The sequence below is a fragment of the Xenopus laevis genome, chromosome 5L, assembly GCF_017654675.1.
Source record: "Xenopus laevis strain J_2021 chromosome 5L, Xenopus_laevis_v10.1, whole genome shotgun sequence".
Taxonomy (NCBI): domain Eukaryota; kingdom Metazoa; phylum Chordata; class Amphibia; order Anura; family Pipidae; genus Xenopus; species Xenopus laevis.
Genome location: NC_054379.1, coordinates 142,552,417 through 142,571,261, shown reverse-complemented (window position 1 = coordinate 142,571,261; position 18,845 = coordinate 142,552,417). Strand labels below are relative to the sequence as shown.

The window sequence follows — 18,845 nt, the reverse complement described above, 5'->3', positions numbered from 1 at the left end:
GTGTAACTATAAAGTAGACCCTTCAGACCAGTGGGAACCTGGAGAACAGAGATTAGAATCATTTTGCCACATTGGTACCCCCTGGTGATTTTGGCTTTTATTGTGCTCTTGTTGTGTTATGAATACAGAAAACACTTTCTTTGTAAAAAATTGGGTTTAAAATGGCTCTTCAGTTGCTATTACGTATAGTAATATAGTACACAAGTTGGCCTTGTTTTTTATATCATGGCACTATTATATGTATGTATGTATACTGGCAGTATTATTAAAGAATTAAGTTGTTTTTAGAGATGCACCGAATCCAAGTTAATGGCTGAACTGAATCCGAATCCAAAAAAAAAAAAAAAAATCACGTGATTTTTTTTTTTGTCACACAAACAAGGAACTTGTTTATTTTTTTTAACTCTTTCTCCCTTGTTTCCTTAATTTACATATGCAAATTAAGGGTCGGATTTGGTTCAGTATTCAGCCGAATCATTCACAAAGGATTTGGGATTTACCCGAATCCTAAAATAGTGGATTTGTTGCATCCCTTGTTCTTTTCAGGTTGTCTTTCTATCAAGCTTTATGGCAGCGACCTTTACCTGTGGGTCCATGTTGAGTCTAAAAAAGCCTTTTTTTTTTCCGCGTTACCTTTCTCCCCTTGAGGTTTTCTGGATAAGATATCTTGCACAATTTTGAACATTTAATTAAAATTCCTGTACAGCCCCCTTTCGCTCCACCTTTTTTTTTTTTTTTTTTAATTTTAAGTGACCTTACCCTTCACCCAGCCTTTTAAAAAATAAGGACCGCCCCCTGGGATCGTAGGATTCACGGTGCACACAAACAAACCAAATAAACCAAACATGTTGGGTCACATGAGCCAATTAACAGACAGGGTTCTGTCTTTTGCTTCAACACTTCTTCCTGTAACAGTTAGAGCTGCAGTATTTCTGGTCAGGTGATCTCTAAGGCAGCACATGAACCATCACAAAATGGTGGTTCGAAGCAAGAGATGTAAAAGGGCAATATTTACTTAAATATATATACCAGTTTGGTAAGAATCTTTAAAGGACAACCAAAGCCTAACTAAAGAAATAGGCTAGAAATGTTGTAAATTATGTTTTGGGTTCAATACCAGCCCAGGCAACCATATCCTTTTAGCAGTAAAGATCTGTGTCTCCAAAGATGCCCCAGTAGTTCTCCATCTTCTTTTCTGCTGATTCACTGCACATGCTCTGTGCTACTGTCACTTACTGAGCTTAGGGACCCACTCACAATATACAGTAAACATAGAATATAAATATCACAATATAAGGCTGATTAGTAATTAATACAGATAATTACTACATAGCAGCACAGAAACCAGTGCAATTAGCATCAGAATTTAATAATCAGCTCTGTAACATCAGCTTATATTACAGACAAACCTCATTTTCTGCTTAATAATTTGCAACGACCGCTAAGCTTAGCTTCTCAACAGCTGCTCAGAGCCCACTGAGCATGTGAGTGTCACAGACACTTTCCAAGATGGTGACCCCCTGTGACAAGTTTGAAGTCCTGGATCATTGCTGCTATTGACAAGCTGGTGCAATAAGTTCAGTATATAAAATGACAATTTTAACCATAATCATTTTTAGGGTTTAGTTCTTCTTTTAATATGCCACTTAATATGATATAAACTATCTGTTGATTAAATATTCATTTTGGGGGTAAAGTTTTCCTTTAAAGGACACCTATCCCCCCAAAACTACATCACATCCACTGGGAGGAAGCTCCTGTCGCGGGAGGCCATGTTTAGTGATGCACACGTGAATGACATCACACGCATGAGCATAACAAGTGAAAGCTGAGGTATTCTCTGCTCCAATATGGCTTAGTTCTTCCCAAAGAGTGGGCTTCACCCACACCTTTGGTGGGGGGTAAACAATTTTTTGATTCATAGGTGCCCTTTAAATGCCCCTCCACACTTGTCTGTATAGTCTCATGTAAAACACATGGTGGGGTCCTGGGCCCACGTACAATTCTTTGTGCGGAATCATTTATTCCCAAAAATATATATCAAGTCCCCTTTTATCTTTTAGAATATCATTCTAGCGAGAGAAGCCGATATGGATTTGTGGCACTTACTAATCGACAAACACATTTATTTTCTATACGTTCAGCTTGTTTGTGTTCCCTTCCATTGTTACATAGCATGTCATTGTTACAGACGATAGGGTTAACTCTCTGTATGGATTGCAGGTAGAAATGAAAGTAGTAGCTGTGTCGAGCTGTGTGGCAGCTGTAGGGTTAAGAGGGAAGCAATGGACAAAGAGAGAGGAGGGAGAGTCTGTTTCCTTTGGGAGGGTGAGCACACGTGACTGCCATTATTCACTTCTCCACGCCCAGTGCCAGGAACTTTTAGCCTGGGATTGAGAAAGGGAAATTATTGTGTGAGAGCAATCACTCTGCTGGAAGAATGGATCTGCCGAATCTCTTCAAACACTGGTTCAGTAAGTGCTCGCCCGGCCTGTTTCAGGCTCCTTTTGCCACACTGATGAACTTTACAGCTTTTCCCTTGTCCGTGGGTTTAATAATCCGTCACCTTTTTTTACTTTCTGCTGTGTGAGCCTGTGGCTGGCAGTACCCCTCCCCCCTTCCGTCAGCCCTTTGTGCAAGATGTCACAAGTCCAGTGACATGCGTGTGAGCGAGTGTGTATGTGTATAGACTCCATGTATAGTGTGTATGTTTAAAACTAAAAGCGAAGGTCTTTTAAGGATAAGCATCCAGCTCTTTTCTAAATGCTAGGATTAACGTACAGTGGTATAACTTACTTTTATTCAGCTTACAGTTTTCACATGCATTGTGGTTTTTTTGTTGGGTTTTTTTTTACCCACAATACAAATAGTTTCTGTTTTTCACAAAAGCCGAGTGTAATTGCGAGTGCATGCTAAGGTGCGCATTGTAACAGATGCATATTTGTGCTTCTGCTTCCTAGTTGCAGCTACCCAGGGCCAGGGATTCCTTGCGTCGGTATATGTAGTAGAGAATAATGCAGGCATTGTAAGGAGCCTGCATGTGAACAAGTACCTTTTTGAATAGTGTTAGTGTGTTCCATTTACAATAGAAGTTTTATGTGCTGCCGGTCGGCTGCCTTCCTATTCATGTTACCTTAAGCTGGCCACAGACGTAAAGATCTAAAGGATTTAAAGGATCTTTCATTATCGTGAGACCTCGATTATCTCGAAACGATGGTTTAAAGGTACGATCTGTCCATCAACTAAAAAGACCATTTCAAGCGATATTGCCAGGAAAACTAAAGGTAGCTGCCTGCTTGGCCCTTCAAACATAGATAGATTGCACTGGCCGATCAATTTTCTGACAGATGTCGGACGAAAAATCGTAAAATGCACGACCATTCGATTCGCACTAACCTCACGATAATTTGACGGATTGGTCGGATTGCACTGAAATCGATCATTTACCAATGACATATCTTTGCGCCTATGGGGACCTTTATAGTCTGTGAGCCGAGTCTGATATGATCTAGGACAGGGCTGTCCAACTGGAGGCCCGCGGCCGGATGTGGCATCTCCAAAGCATTTTTGTGGCCCCAGTCTGCTTACAAGCTCCATAGACTTCACTGTACGTCATCATCATTTTAATTCAGTCTGGCCCTCCAACATGTTAAGTTGGACAGCCCTGATCTAGAATGTAGTGTAATAAAGCCATATGCACCATGGACTGATACAGTCGTATGAACACTCCTGGGGTGCAAAAGTAATGGCCTCTGGCAAACATGCTTTAACAATCAGCTGCCTTCAATTTAGATGTCATTTACATTTTTAATAGGCTTGCTGTGCAGTTTAAGGAACATATAAAGCCAAAAATAATGTGGAATTGTAGGTACCACAACATTTTAAAGCTGAATTTGTTTTTTGTTTTGGCAAATCAATCCAGAATGCTCAGACCTTGGGTTTTCCGGATAACTGATCTTCATACCTTGAGTCTACTCAAATACAATTTATCAAAATGGCAGAAATTACCTTTTCTATGATGGCAAAAAAAAACTTAGAAATACAGGTGCGGGACCTGTTATCCAGGTCTTTCTGTAATTTGGATCTTTGTACCTTAAATCTACTAGAAAATCATGTAAAATAAATAAACCCAATAGGCTGGTTTTGCTTCCAATAAGGATTAATTATATCATAGTTTGGATCAAGTACAAGCTACTGTTTTATTATAACAGAGAAAAAGGAATTTTTTTTAATAAAAATTGGATTATTTGATTATAATAGAATCTATGGGAGGCAGCCTTTGCATAATTCTGAGCTTTCCCAATAACGGGTTTCCGGGTAACGGATCCCATACCATATTTTCAGCAGATAGATTTGTATGGCTTACATTCCCACATAAGAAGAAATGTGCAGGTTCGTAAATTTGGCATTTTATTTTCACTCCGTTTTATAAATAGACCCTTAAACTTGTTTTATTTGGTAAGCTTTGCTGTTGTGCAGATTTTGAGACTTATCTCGCTATTACTTACAGATGTGTGTAACCACCTAACTGTGTGGGAACCTGACTGAGAGCTTATCCACTTTCTATAAGGGAGCTACAGCTTCGTCTTTATTTATAGACCATGGAGTGGGAAGGAAAATTGTTTTTTTTCAGCATTTCGCTTACGCTGGTCTTATACTGACCAAAGAAAGCTAACCCTTCAGTAGTTTATTGACCCTTGTATGGTGCCTGTCAGTTGGTCTGCCCAAGTGATATCTAGGCAGATATATTAGGCATGTTTAAAAGACTAGTAGGGTGAGCTTGGATGTGTTCCCATTCACCAAACTGTCAGATCAGACTGATGACCTCACCAAATGACTGTATCTATCAATGTGTGGCTCCCTAACACAAGATAACAGCAACCTGGTAGATCTAAGAACAGCACTCCGTAGTAAAAGCCAAGTCCCACTGAGACTGATTCAGTTACATTAAGTAGGAGAAATAACAGCCTGCCAGAAAGTGGTATCATTCTAAAGTGCAGGCACAAGTCACATGACTGGGGCAACTGGGAAACTGACAATGTCTAGCCGCATGTCAGATTTCAAAATTGAATATTGAAAAATCTGTTTGCTCTGTTTACCAGCTGTTTCTGGCTGCTCCAACTGTGAAGCTATTTTGTAACACATAATTATGTACCATGTCATTATTCAGGTCTCTTTTTTTTTTTCAAAGCAGCATCAAAAGAATAGAAATTATGTATTGTTCATGAGAATAAGCAGCAAACGAGGGCATAGAATCTTGTAGACCACACGGCACAATCCAATATTCCGGGTGCAATCAGTTGTGGCATGAATATTAAGAGGCACATTTATCAAAGGTCCAATTTCAAATTCATGTGAGTTTTTAAAAACTCCCCTAAACTCCCATAAATTCGAAAATCTAAACATAATGAATGAGCGTAATCGACCTAAAAACTCGAATCGAATTCGAAACTCGATTAGAGTTTTTTCTCCGAAAAAAAGTTGAATGTCAGGAAGGCTGCAAATAACTCATAATTTATCCCTGGACCTCTCCCATTGACTTAAACAGCAATTCGGCAGGTTTTAGGTGGCAAATAGTCCTTAAAGGACCAGTAACAGTGTCTTAAAGTACTGAAAATATAATGTACTGTTGTGCTGCACTGGTAAAACTGGTCTCCTGTATTTGCTTCAGAAACACAACTATAGTTTATATAAACAAGCTGCTTTGCCGCCATGGTGGCAGCCATTTAAAGCTGAAAAAGGAGAAAAGGCACAGGATACACTGCAGCTAACAGATAAGCTCTGTAGTATACAATGGGATTCTTTAGAACTTATCTGTTATCAATTATGTATCCTGTGCTTGAATGGCTGCCCCCATTCCTTTAAAGGGATACTTATAATATAATAGTCAATGGGGGTTGACCACCAGCTTGTATCATGTTGCTGGAATGGGCTGACAATTAATGGAACCTCTTCTCCCTCCCAGATGATGATATTGATTTTTATAGACTAGTCATGTACTACTAGAAGATTTTTGTTGTTGATGCACAATGCCTGTTACCTGTTTTTTTAAAATGAAACGTTTTCTCCAGTGACACAAATCCCTTGTGTGCAAGTTTAGAGATTCCTTAGTCACACAAGACTTTGGCAACCGGCAGTGAACAGGAAATAAAGTGTAATGTTGGGAGAATCACTCAAATTTTCATCAATAACCAGAGGCCCAGAAAAGGGAAGCTTTGTAATGAACCTTTTATTTATCACATTCATTGTGTGCAATGTTATCCCTAAGCCACTGACTTCCAACCTGCCTCTTGTGAGTAAAGGTTTACATTTCATATATCTGCGTTACTGTCATATTACTAATCACTGGAACTGTAGATACGTATATTCTGTTCTTTTTGCAGCGAAAGATAGTCAAACATAAACCCGTTTCTACATCCTGCCATTGTAATGAGCTGAGCTGCTTCTTTGTTCGTGTTGTGAGTGTAGGGAGGAGTATACTGCTGGGTGGACGGCAGAGTTCATGGTCAAGGCACAGATCCAGGACCTTGAGTTTTCTACTTTGTCATAGAAATAGCATAAAACAATTGTGGAGTCCTGCAGCATTGAAAGGGCATGGAACAGGACTAGTTTTATTATTATCTTTTATTTATATAGCGCCAACATGTTATGCACTGCTATACAGAGATTATACATCATTCACAAAAGCACCTTAGAGTGTAAGCTCCACTGGGCAGGTACATATCACATTTACACACACCTGAATATTTTTTAACAGGAGCTAGTTAAGCCTGTAAGTTTTTGGAGTGTGATCGCAAACCCTTAGGAAACCCACTTAAATGGGTTGTTCACCTTCAAACACCTAGTTGTTTTCAGATAGTTCATCCGTAATAACGACTTTTTCCAATTGTTTCACCTTCTAAAGCAGCTCTGGGAGGGGGGTCGCCGACCCTGTAAACGGTTCAAAATTGATAAATTTAGTTGACACATTTCTTATCTTCGTCCCTGCTGAGCAGAATCCCTGAGTTTCATTACAGGCAGCTGTTAGAATTGATACAATAGTTGCCAATACTTCAGAGATGCTGCTGAGAAATGTATCAACTAAATGTTGCAAAATTGTAACCGTCTGCCCCTCAATTACTGATCTGCCAGACTCAAACACCAGAAACAGGAATAGTAAACGTTAAACTTAGATTTTGAAAAAACGGTAAAAATAAATATTGGATAGTTTTTGAAAATGTCCTTATTTCTGGGGAATAGACTAAAAACAATTGAACTAAAAAAAAGTGTTTGGAAGGTGAACAACCCCTTTTAGCAAAGGGAGAACATATATGGGCAGATTTATTAAGGGTTGAATAGTGAATTCAGATTTATTTTGGTGTCAAAATTCACACATTAGAATTTTAATCCCCCAATTCGAATATGAGATTTATCACCCTTCGACCATGGAAACAGTACTAATTCGAATATTCGCCACCTAAAATCTGCCGAATTAATTTAGAAGTCAATGGCAGAGGTCGATTGAACCATTTGAATATGTCTTTGAATAGCCTTCCTGCTATTTGCGTTTTTTTCCGGAGGAAAATTAGTTTCGAGTTTCGTTCGTATTCGATTAGAATACGAAACAAATTTTTTGGACTGTTCCCATTCAAAAGATTTTTTGATACATTTTTTTAAATTAATAAATAACCTCCATAAATAACCATTCGAGTTGTGAGTACATTCGAATTTATTAGAGGAAAAAAAAAATTCACATCAATTCAAATTCGACCTTTGATAATGGCGTTTGTGTTGGCAAGAGGGCTCTTAGATAGGGAAATGCTTAATTTTGAAGGTGGAAAAAATCTGGGGTTGTTGCGGGGGTGCTGGCATTTAAGTTAAGTATCTGGAGTGCCTACCTGCTTTAAATAAACAAGTAAAAAAAGAAAAAAAAAATTTTCCCAGCTTCAAAACTGATTCTTTTTTGTGCTGTAGACTTTGGGTTCCCAATCAGTGGGTGCAAGTAATATGTCACTCTTTTTTTATTTCTCCGTCAGCCCCCCCCTCCACTGCATTTGTTCACATGTGAAGTGCCCGGCTATTTGGGAATTGTCCAGCTGGAATCTGCTGGAGGCACAAAGACTGAATCCTGCAGCCAATCAGAACCTGCTGCAGCCTGGGAATCCATATAGGGCTAACAAACAGCCCATCATAGGACTTCGTAGGCAGCCCCCAGCTTGCTTGCGTAGCTTCTCAATACATTAAAGGGGTTGTTCACCTTCCAACACATTTTTCAGTTCAGTTGTTTTCAGATTGTTCACCACAAATAGAGTTTGTACAATTACTTTCTCTTGTCTATTTTTTACCATTTTTTTTTATAATGAAGCTTAAAGGGATACTGTCATGTTTTATTTCCAAAACCCATCAGTTAATAGTGCTGCTACAGCAAAATTCTGCACTGAAATCTGTTTCTCAAAACAGCAAACAGATTTTTCAATATTTAATTTTGAAATCGACATGGGGCTAGACATATTGTCAGTGTCCCAGCTGCCCCTAGTAATGTGACCTGTGCTCTGATAAACTTCAATCACTCTTTACTGCTGTACTGCAAGTTGGATTATCACCCCCCCCCAGCAGCCCAACAGCAGAACAATGGGAAGGTAACCAGATAGCAGCTCCCTAACACAAGATAACAGCTGCCTGGTAGAACTAAGAACTGCACTCAATAGTAAAATCCAGGTCCCACGGTGTCACATTCAGTTACAATAAGTAGGAGAAACAACAGCCTCCCAGAAAGCAGTTCCATCCTAAAGTACTGGCTCTTTCTGAAAGCACATGACCAGGCAAAATGACCTGAGATGGTGCCTACATTTTTTTTTACGACTAAAAAAAATACACTTGCTGATTCCGGAATTAAATTTTATATGGTAGAGTGAATTATTTGCAGTGTAAACATTGTAATTTAGAAATTTAGAAATTACATTTCTCACCTTCTTATGTCTTTCTAAAGCAGCTCTGGGAGGTGGTTCGCCGACCCTGTAAACTGTTCTGATACATTAGTTGATACATTTCTTATATTTGGCCCTGCTGAGCAGAATCCCTGAGTTTCATTAAGGCAAGGGCCAGATGATGAATATCATTGCAGATTCTCCCCATGCGGAGAATCCACTGTATTGCTGACCCCTTTGTCTTCTAACTATGGACAGATTTTAGTACCGAAACGTGACATTTTGCACCGAAATCCATCTGCGTCTGCCTGTACCTGAGCAGAGACAATGCGTCTTTGTGCAGAGCAGGGGAGCAGATTCTTGGCCTGACCGAATCTCTCCTGTTTTGCTTCGCCGCAAAATGACGAAAAAATCCACAAAACCCTGAAAAGTTTTTGAAATGGGTTGGGTATCTCTGATTGGTGGTGTTTGTGGGTGCGCAGTGTTATTTGTAATGGTGATCATGCAGCTCATCTGGCCCTGCGTTTACCCCGGGAAGCCAAAATTAGTTCAGTGATCATCCAGCCATACAGCCAGTTGAATTCAGTAGCTTGGCTTGAAAAGGAACACAAGGCCTGTGGCCCACAGGGAATATAAATTAGGCAGTTGCAAGTGTCAGATGAGAGGTTATCTTGGTAACAGGAAACATCTGTAAGTCCTCAGGAAAGGTTTCAAGCTGCGCAATCGCTCAACTGGCGCAATGAATGGCCTCCTCATTAAGTGACAGACTTGTCAGTGACATAAGGGCTTCCTTTTCGGTTGCTCAGAGCATTCATAGTCTTTGCTTTGACTTGTGCTTTTACACGTGTCAACTACTTATTTCTCTTATTTCTTCGCCCATTTTGAGCCGTTGAATGGTTTCATGGGGCTGACTACGATTTTTGGGAGTTGTTTTTCACCTTCAAGTTAACATTTAGTATGTTCTAGAATGACCAATTCCAAGCAACTTTTCATTTGGTCTTCATTATTTATTTATTATAGTTTTTTTAATTAATTGCTGCCTTTTTCTGACTCCCCAGCTTTCAAATGGGCGTCACTGACTCCATTTAAAAAAACACTGGAGAGCTGCAGAATAAAAAGGTGAATAGTTCAAAAGCCACAAATAAAAAAAAGAATGAAAACCAATTGCATCACTCTCTATATCCAACTAAAAGTTGATTTAAAGGTAAACAACCCCTTTAAAAACAGTCTTACTGTCGCCAAACTGCCGGCATCGTGCACCACAGGAGCTTTAGGAGTGCTACTATGTTTGCTGTTTGCTGAATTGGGTAGTAGTTCTGCATTATGGGAGAAAAACATGACCTATTCCAGAAAGATGCAGTGCCTAGAACCCAGCACTCAAAACCTAAATGGGGCCTCATTACATTAAATGGATTGTTCACCTTTAAATTAATGTTTAGTATAATGCGGAGAGTGATATTCTGAGACAATTTGCTATTGGATTTGATTTTTTATTTGTTTTTGAGTTATTTAGCTTTTTATTTAGCAGCTCTCCAGTTTGCAGTTTCTACTCTGGAATCTGGTTGCTAGTGTCCAAATTACCCAGGTAACCATGCATTGCTTTGAATAAGAGACTGGAATATGAATAGAAAAATGAGTAATAAAAAGTAGCAATAACTACAAATTTGTAGCCTTACAGAGCATTTTTTTAGATGTGGTCAGTGACCCCCCCCCATTTGAAGTCTGGAAAGAGTCAGAAGAAGCAGGCAAATAATTCAAAAACTATAAAAAAAGAAAAGAAAAAATGAAGGCCAATTGAAAAGTTTGCAAAGAATTAGCCATTCTATAACATACTAAAAGTGAACTTAAAGGTGAACTGCCCCTTTAACACTATAAAAGGGCAGCAATATAAAACCTTTATGTGCAGGTCAGTGCGTAGGCTGGGTCAGTTCATGAGTACTACGTGTGTACAATTAGTCCAATACAATTTTTTTGTATATGCCGGTGTCATTTCATGTATGGCCTTTTCTCAAGGGTGGAATATGGATTAGCTGGTGTAGGAACGAGTGCTTAAAGGGATACTGTCATGGGAAAAGGTTTTTTTTTTTTTCAAACTGCATCAGTTAATAGTGCTGCTCCAGAAGAATGCTGCACTGAAATCCATTTCTCAAAAGAGCAAACTGATTCTTTTATATTTCATTTTGAAATCTGACATGGGGCTAAAATCACTACAAGATCCCAAAATCCCTACAAGAGGAAACTTCAAGCGATTTTGGGAGACTGGAGCGACACGTGTTTTACCACCAGCGATTCACATTATTGCCTATGGGAAAAGCTTTTTACTGGAGAGTGCAGGAGATTAGTTGCCCGGAGAAGCAGCGATTAATTTCCTGGTGTGTCACTGCCCTAAGAACTACACTCAATCGTAAAATCCAAGTCCCACTGAGACTGATTCAGTTATATTAAGTAGGAGAGATAACGGCCTGCCAGAAAGTAGTTCCATCCTAAAGTGCAGGCACAAGTCACATGACTGGGGGCAGCTGGAAAAATGACAATATGTCTAGCCCCATGTCAGATTTCAATGAATGTAAAAAAATCTGTTTGATCTTTTTAGAATTGGATTTCAGTGCAGATGTCTGCTGGAACATCTCTATTAACTTATGCATTTTGAAAAAAAAAACATGTTGTCCCATGACAGTATCCCTTTAAAAAAAAAGTGTGTTTGCCCACCTCTTCCAAACACACACATATCCATTCCAGATTTTTACTAAGCACACCCAGGAACGCTAAACATGAAACATGAAATGTATATATCCCAAATACTGCAGCAGGAAATATAAATGCAAAGCATTAATTTTCTTGTATCCACTTCCATTAAAGGCTTGTGACAGCTCAGGGCACACCTATAATGGATTTTGTAATGTGTAATTATATATGCACAGTAATGCTTCTGTAATAAGTACTTTCCTCTTGCACCTCAAGCTGGAGTGAAGTGCGGCTTCCTGTGCTTGCAAAGCATTTCGTTGGCTTCAAGAAGAAACATTTGGATACAGGCCGTGATTTCATACATTTAGGGGGTTATTTATCAAAGGGTTGTGAGGTTTTTTTATACCTCGAATGAACTCACAACTGGAATGGTTTCTAATTTAAAGGGGTTGTTCGCCTTTAAATTAACTTTTAGTATGATGTAGAGAGTGATATTTTGAGACATTTTTCTATTGGTTTTAATTTTTTATTATTTTTTGTTTTTTGCGTTATTTCGCTTTTTATTCAGCAGTGCTCCAGTTGCCAATTTCAGCAAACTGGTTGCTAGGGTCCAAATTACCTTAGCAACCACACATTTATTTGAATGTGAGACCTGAACAGGAAAAGGACAGGGCCTGAATAGAAAGATGAGTAATAAAAAGTAGCAATAACAATCATCATCATTTATTTATATAGTGCTGTCAAGATACGCAGTGCTTTTACATTTGTATCCTTACAGAGCATTTGTTTTTAGATGGGGTCCGTGACCCCCATTTGAAAACTGGAAAGATTCAGAAGAAGAAGGCAAATAATTAACAAACTATAAAGAATAAATAATGAAGACCAACTGAAAACTTGCTTAGAATTGGCCATGCTATAACATACTAAAAGTTAATTTAAAGGTGAACCACCCTTTTAAGAAACAACTTCAATGGAAAAAAATGCGAATCCATGAATTCGGGGTTAAAAACTCGAATGAATCGTGTTTCCCACGGGGAAAATACCTTAAATGGCTCAAATTGTTTGAGTTTTCAAGCGAGAACCCACTGAAAAATAACCCAATTTCATGACGGGACCTCTGCCATGAACTTCTACATGACCTTGACTGGTTTTAGCTGGAGTATATTCGGATTTGAGCTATTTCCAGCTTCTGGTATAATAAATCTCAAAATTTTAATTTTTTTTAATTTATTTTTTTAACCCAGAAATCTGAGTTTTAACTACCCTTGAAAATTCGAATTTTATCGGGGAAAACACAACTCAATCTTTGATAAATAACCCCTTAAATGACTGGTGTATCTACTAGCAACCAGTTGCATTTGACTATGAAATTGCACGTTTCTTAATATTCTTTTTGAAGTGCCGAATAGAGAGTGGAATGGAATGCTTCCTGGCCAACTCCCAGCTCTCTGCTTCCAATATGTGACCAGATCCTGCCAAGTGACCTGTATTACTTCATGCGCTCACATTCTCAATGACCACTGACCGTGCACACATATATAAAGAACAGCTTAATTCTTTCTTTTCTCCAATCACTGCTAAATGTGCTTTGCTCTGTACTCACAATGAAGATCTGTCACTTACGCATACCTCCCAACAGTCCCGTTTTTAGAGGGAGGGACAGTCCCTCTTTTGACTGCTCAACCCATAGTCCCTCCTTTTTAGTGGACAGTCCCGATTTTCTCTGCACTGAACAGGCAGAAAAAGAAACAATGTTTCTTACTTAATTGACTTTTGGCAGAGAGCCCAGAAAAGCCACAGCTGCAGATAAGATTATTTTGGAACAATTTTTAGATATGCAAATAAGTAATTGTAACAATATAATATAACAGGTCTCCTGGGAGAAGTTAGACTCACAGCTTAAAGGACCAGTAACAGCAAAAAAAAATTTCATTAGTATGCTATGAAAAAAAAAATACACCAACACATATTAAACTTTAAAGTCGCTAAGTCTTTATTAAGAAATAACTTACTGAAACTACACTTGCACTCCTCTTCAGAAAAGGCGATCGGCGATCCATTGTGCGGCGTTCCATTTCTCCTCCCTGCCTTCCTTATAGGAGATAGTCAGGGAGGAGAAATCGGGCACTGCACGAGGAGCGCAAGCTAGAGTCCTGCACGGGTCCATTTTTTGGAACCTGTACCCGCAACCTGCAATCCGCAACCCACATTCTTACCCGCTTGGACCTACGACCAGACCCACAAGTACCTTATCCGCAACGCGGACCCGCGACCCGCTGACCATCAAGAATCAGGAAGTGCTGTCATTGTAAACCGTAAGTGACATCATCGGAAGTAGGCATGATCAGAAAAAAAAGTAGTAAAACAGGAAGTGCTGTCATTGTAAACTGGAAGTGACCTCATCGGAAGTGGGCGTGATCAGAAAAAGGGAGTAAAAATCGCTATTGAGAAGACCTGTGGCCCGACCCGCCGACCCGCGTCTATACCCGCAACCCGCATGGTACTGCAGGTTTTGCGGGTAACCAGCGGGTACCCGATCTGCTGCAGGACTCTAGCGCAAGTCGAGTTTCAGTAAGTTATTTCTTAATAAAGACTTAGCAAGTTTAATATGTGTTGGTGTCTTTTAATTTTTTTGCTGTTACTGGTCCTTTAAAGGGCAATTCATCTTCATTAGCAAAACTGTAATAACTGGGAAAAAAAACCCACAGAAATATGTTCAAACTTTCATAACCTGCCTAATTTTGTAAAATGAACATGGTACTTAGGGCGTGGTCAAAAAAAATCTGCCGCACTGCTCTCGGCAACTTTTTTGTCCCTCTTTTTATTTCCAAAATGTTGGGAGGTATGCTAACGTGTTCTTTAGGTACCATGAAACCACACACACTCACTCACTCGGGGAAGATTTGACTTCTGATGACTTTTATAAAGGCACTCGGACTGTTGCTTCGTGCCATAGAACTCTCCAGTGATTCCCAATAGTCTCGTGTTTTACAGTCCATTATATTGATAACTTAGCATAATATATTTATTACATTTTTAGTACATCATCTTTTTTTTTTTTTTTTTTTTTTTTTCCATTTTCTCTATGAACCTGCCAAATGGAAATGTTTAGTGCTGAAGGACGTTGTATAGTTATTTTCCATTAGCTTTAATGTTCCAAGCATCTGTGAATGTGTTTTTGCCTGAGTTTGCAGTAATAGACTTATACAGGTGGAAAAAGCACAAATACTGCTCCCAAATTGTGATTGCCTAAAAGAAAAGGTTAAAGGAGAACGAAAGCTTAACTAAAGAAGTAGCTAGAAATGTTGTACATTATGTTTTGTGCTTCTGTACCAGCCCAAGGCAACCACAACTAGGGTTGCCACCTGGCCAGTATTTTACCGGCCAGAAAGTCACTTGATTCCCCTCCCGGCCCCTAATTTGCATATGCAAATTAGGATTTGGTTTCAGCCAGGGCAGAAGGATTCATCCGAATCAGAATCCTGCTGAAAAAGGTCAAATTCTGGATTCGGTGCATCCCTATTCTGTACTGCTGTCACTTACTGAGCTTAGGGACGACTCACAATATACAGTACAGATAGAATAGAAATTCACAATATAAGGCTGATTAGTAATTAATACAGATAATTACTACATGGCAGCACAGAAACCAGTGTAGTTAGAACCAGAATTTAATAATCAGCCCTGTAGCATTATCTTAAATTACAGCCCAATCTCTTTTTCTGCTTGATAATTTACTACGACCCCAAAGCTTAGCTTCTCAACAGCTGCTCAGAGCCCACTGAGCATGTGAGTGTCACAGACACTTTCCAAGATGGTGACCCCTGTGACAAGTTTGAAGTCCTGGATCATTGCTGCTATTGACAAGCTGAAACTCTAGCCGGGTGCAATAATACATAATCAATTGGTCATTATGTATTTTTTCTTTAATTATTTGCCTTTTTCTTCTGATTCTTTCCAACTTTCAAATGGGGGTCATCTAAAAAATAAATGCTCTTTAAGGGTATGAATTTATTGCTGTTGTTACTTTTTTATTACCCTTTGTTTTTGTTAAGGACAGCAAGGGGCCCGAAGCATGTTGTGTTTGACAGTCTCCAATAAACACTAATCACAGCAGTTAATCTGCTCATCTCTTTCTCCTCTAATGCCATATTTTATTCTTCATGTTCCAGTCTTTTACTCAAAGCAATGCATGGTTGCTAGGGTAATTTGTACCTTAGCAACCAAATGTCTGAAATTGATAACTGGAGAGCTGCGGAATACCTGTACTAAACTTTAACCAAATTGGCTAATAATGCTTATGCTAGCCAGTGACCTTCTCACAATGCCATTTTCCTAAATCCGTTGCGACTTGTGCACAGATGACATTTTAATAATCAGTCCTTCTAGCTTTCCATGAATTCGGTGCATAACATCGCCCCTCGCTGTGAAAAGGACGTGGGAAACACATGCACTAATAATCCCCAGAGAAGGCTTGGAAGGGTCACATCTCAGCCCAGCTCCATGTCCTGATGGAAGAATAAATGTTCCCATAATCGTATGTTTGGTCATTTCGTTCTAGAAATATGTGCTCAAAAACATTGATTCGAATAAGCACAAACATTCAGCAAGAATGAAGATTTGTGTCTAAAAATCTGAGCCCACTTTCAGCAGTGGTAAGAACATGGGGCGCACTGATTTGCTTCCCCTGCAATGCATTTTCAGAGATTTTCAGAGAATGAATATTAAAAATGGGGTTGCAGGGAGTTTGTGATGATATAATTCACTCACCCCTATCATTATATTAGTAGGCATTACATTTGGGGGCAGATTTATCATGGGTCGAATTTAAAATTTAAAAAAACTTCGAAATTCGAATTCAAAAAGACCAACGGAAATTGAATTAGTTTTTTTTCACTGAATAAGTCCGTTTTCAATCTAATTTGAATCGTATCGAATTGAAGTAATACCGCATTCGATTTAACCCGATTCAAATTTTTTCTCCAAAAAAACTTTGATTTTTCAAACTCCACCAATTGACCCCAAATGGGTTCTAGGAGGTCCCCCATAGGCTAAAACAGCAATTCGGCAGGTTTTAGTTGACAAATGGTCGATGTCGAATTTTTAAAGAGACCGTGCATGATAAATTTAGAAATTCAAATTTTCACATTTTTTTCAAATTCAAATCAAATTTGGATTATTCCCTAGTCGAAGTACACAAAAATTAACTCGAAATTAGAATTTTTTAAATTCAGAATTTTCACTTCGATGATAAATCTGCCCCTTAGGATATAGAAATTGCTCCTGCTTCATAAATGAGGTTCAAGTTGCAATGTCAGTGTTTCAGAGAGTGCACTATCATTAATGCTGTTTGTCTATAATTATTTGATGTATGTGTGGGGATTGCATATACATAAACGTGCATAAAGCAGACAAAAGTGGCACATTGGAGAGTATGTGCCATGGCCGTATATTTTGCTAATGATAGTGAATACATAATTGCAAGCTCAAACTAACCACCTATCTTAATTACAATTTATTATACAGGTATGGGACCTGTTATCCAGAATGCTCGGGAACTGGGGTTTTCCGGATAATGGATCTTTCTGTAATTTGGATCTTTATACTTTGTCTACTAGAAAATCATATGAACATTAAGGGGCAGATTTATCAAGGGTCGAATTTCGAAGTAATGGGAGTTTTTTTGAACTCCCATAACTTCAAAATTTGAATTAGAAAATACCAATCGAAATGTATCAAAAAAAATTATTTTTATTGCCCGAATAGGTCAGTTTTTGATCAAATAAGAATCGTACAAATTGAAGTAACAGTGCATTAGATCGAATTAGATCTAATTCTTTTTCAAAGTCCACCAATTGACTCCAAATCGGTTATAGGATGTCCCCCATAGGCTAAAAAAAAGCAATTTGGCAGGTTTTAGATGGCGAATAGTCGAAGTCAAATTTTTAAAGTGACAGTGAATTTTCACTTCGACCTTTGATAAATCTTCCCCTAAATAAACCCTATAAGCTGGTTTTGCTTCCAATAAGGATTGATTATATTTTAGTTTGGACCAAGCACAAGGTACTGTTTTCTTATTACAGAGGGAAAAAATCTTTTTTTTTTAAAAAATTTGAAATATTTGATTCTAATGCAGTCTATAGGAGATGGACTTTTCGTAGTTCGGAGCTTTCTGGATTCGACTGGGAGGCTATTTAAGACAAAAGTTGAATGCCTAATATTCGATCTAATGGTTCCGACCCGAAAATTACAATCACAATTATGATTTCTACTAATAAAGTCCCCCCCCCGCGAAAACCTTGAATGTCAGGAAGGCTATTCACATCGCCAAATGGCTCAACAGACCTCTTCCATTGACTTGTACGTGAACTCGACAGGTTTTAGGTGCCGAATATTTGAATTAGGACTGTTTCCATAATTGAGTTATGATAAATCACACATCCAAACAGAGGGATTAAAATTCAAATGTGTGAATTTTGACACTTGAATATTCAAATTTGCTATTCCACCCTTGATAAATCTGCCCCTTTGTGTGTCTAAAATCCAGTGTGCCATTCATCATTGTTACATGTATTTTTATTATTATTTGTACACTTTGCTCACAATCTTTTTTTTAAAATTCTGTTTATCGGAGACGGTCATTGTTTTCTGTTGTCAAAAAATCCACGGCTCTGTCACTCCAGTATTTGAGCATCGCATTTTGGTAAACTTTGCACAGCTGCAGTTTGTGCGAGACTTGCCGGGCCTGTTGGGAAAGGGATTAATGTTTGCAGAGAATAGAAGCAGGATGCCACTGTACACAACAGGAAAATGACATGAAAGCTTCAGGATGGAATGTTTGAACCGATTCCAAAAGCCAAATGTTAAACAGCTGAAGGGCATCCGGCCACAAAGATACAAATGTATTCTCCCCAGTATGTCCGAACTCTATCCTTTATGAGTGTCCACATCGCTTCTTATAATCCTGTTATTCCCCACTGATGATTGGTAGAACATAATTCTTGCTTGACATAGCTGTGTGCGGGTTTTAATAACACCAGACTGGAGCCTTCGGGGCAACTTTGGGCAGTTTCTTCGCCTTGCCTGTGTACAAAAAAAGTCACTTTCAAATCAACCCGTCTCAACCAATACCCTATCAAATCAAGCAAAACATGATGTCAAATTTTTCTAATTTGAGTTTTCTGAAATCTAATTTTTGATTTTTATCAATAGAAAAAAAAACCTCTAAAATTAAATTTGACAGACCTTTCAAAT

The 18,845-nt window shown here is 38.6% G+C and overlaps 1 protein-coding gene across 3 annotated transcripts in view; it reads left to right on the top strand.

Moving 5' to 3' along the window:
* Nucleotides 1-18,845, top strand: part of nck1.L (NCK adaptor protein 1 L homeolog) — a 66,939-nt gene that overhangs the window by 42,392 nt on the left and 5,702 nt on the right. The window contains exon 1 of one of the 3 annotated variants that reach the window (XM_018261785.2): nt 2,363-2,474. The exons of the other annotated variants lie outside the window; for them this stretch is intronic. Within the exon in view, the coding sequence (XP_018117274.1) occupies nt 2,441-2,474 (34 nt within the window). The 5' untranslated portion in view covers nt 2,363-2,440. Of the gene's footprint in view, nt 1-2,362; nt 2,475-18,845 lie in introns of those variants that run through there. 3 annotated transcript variants of the gene reach the window in all.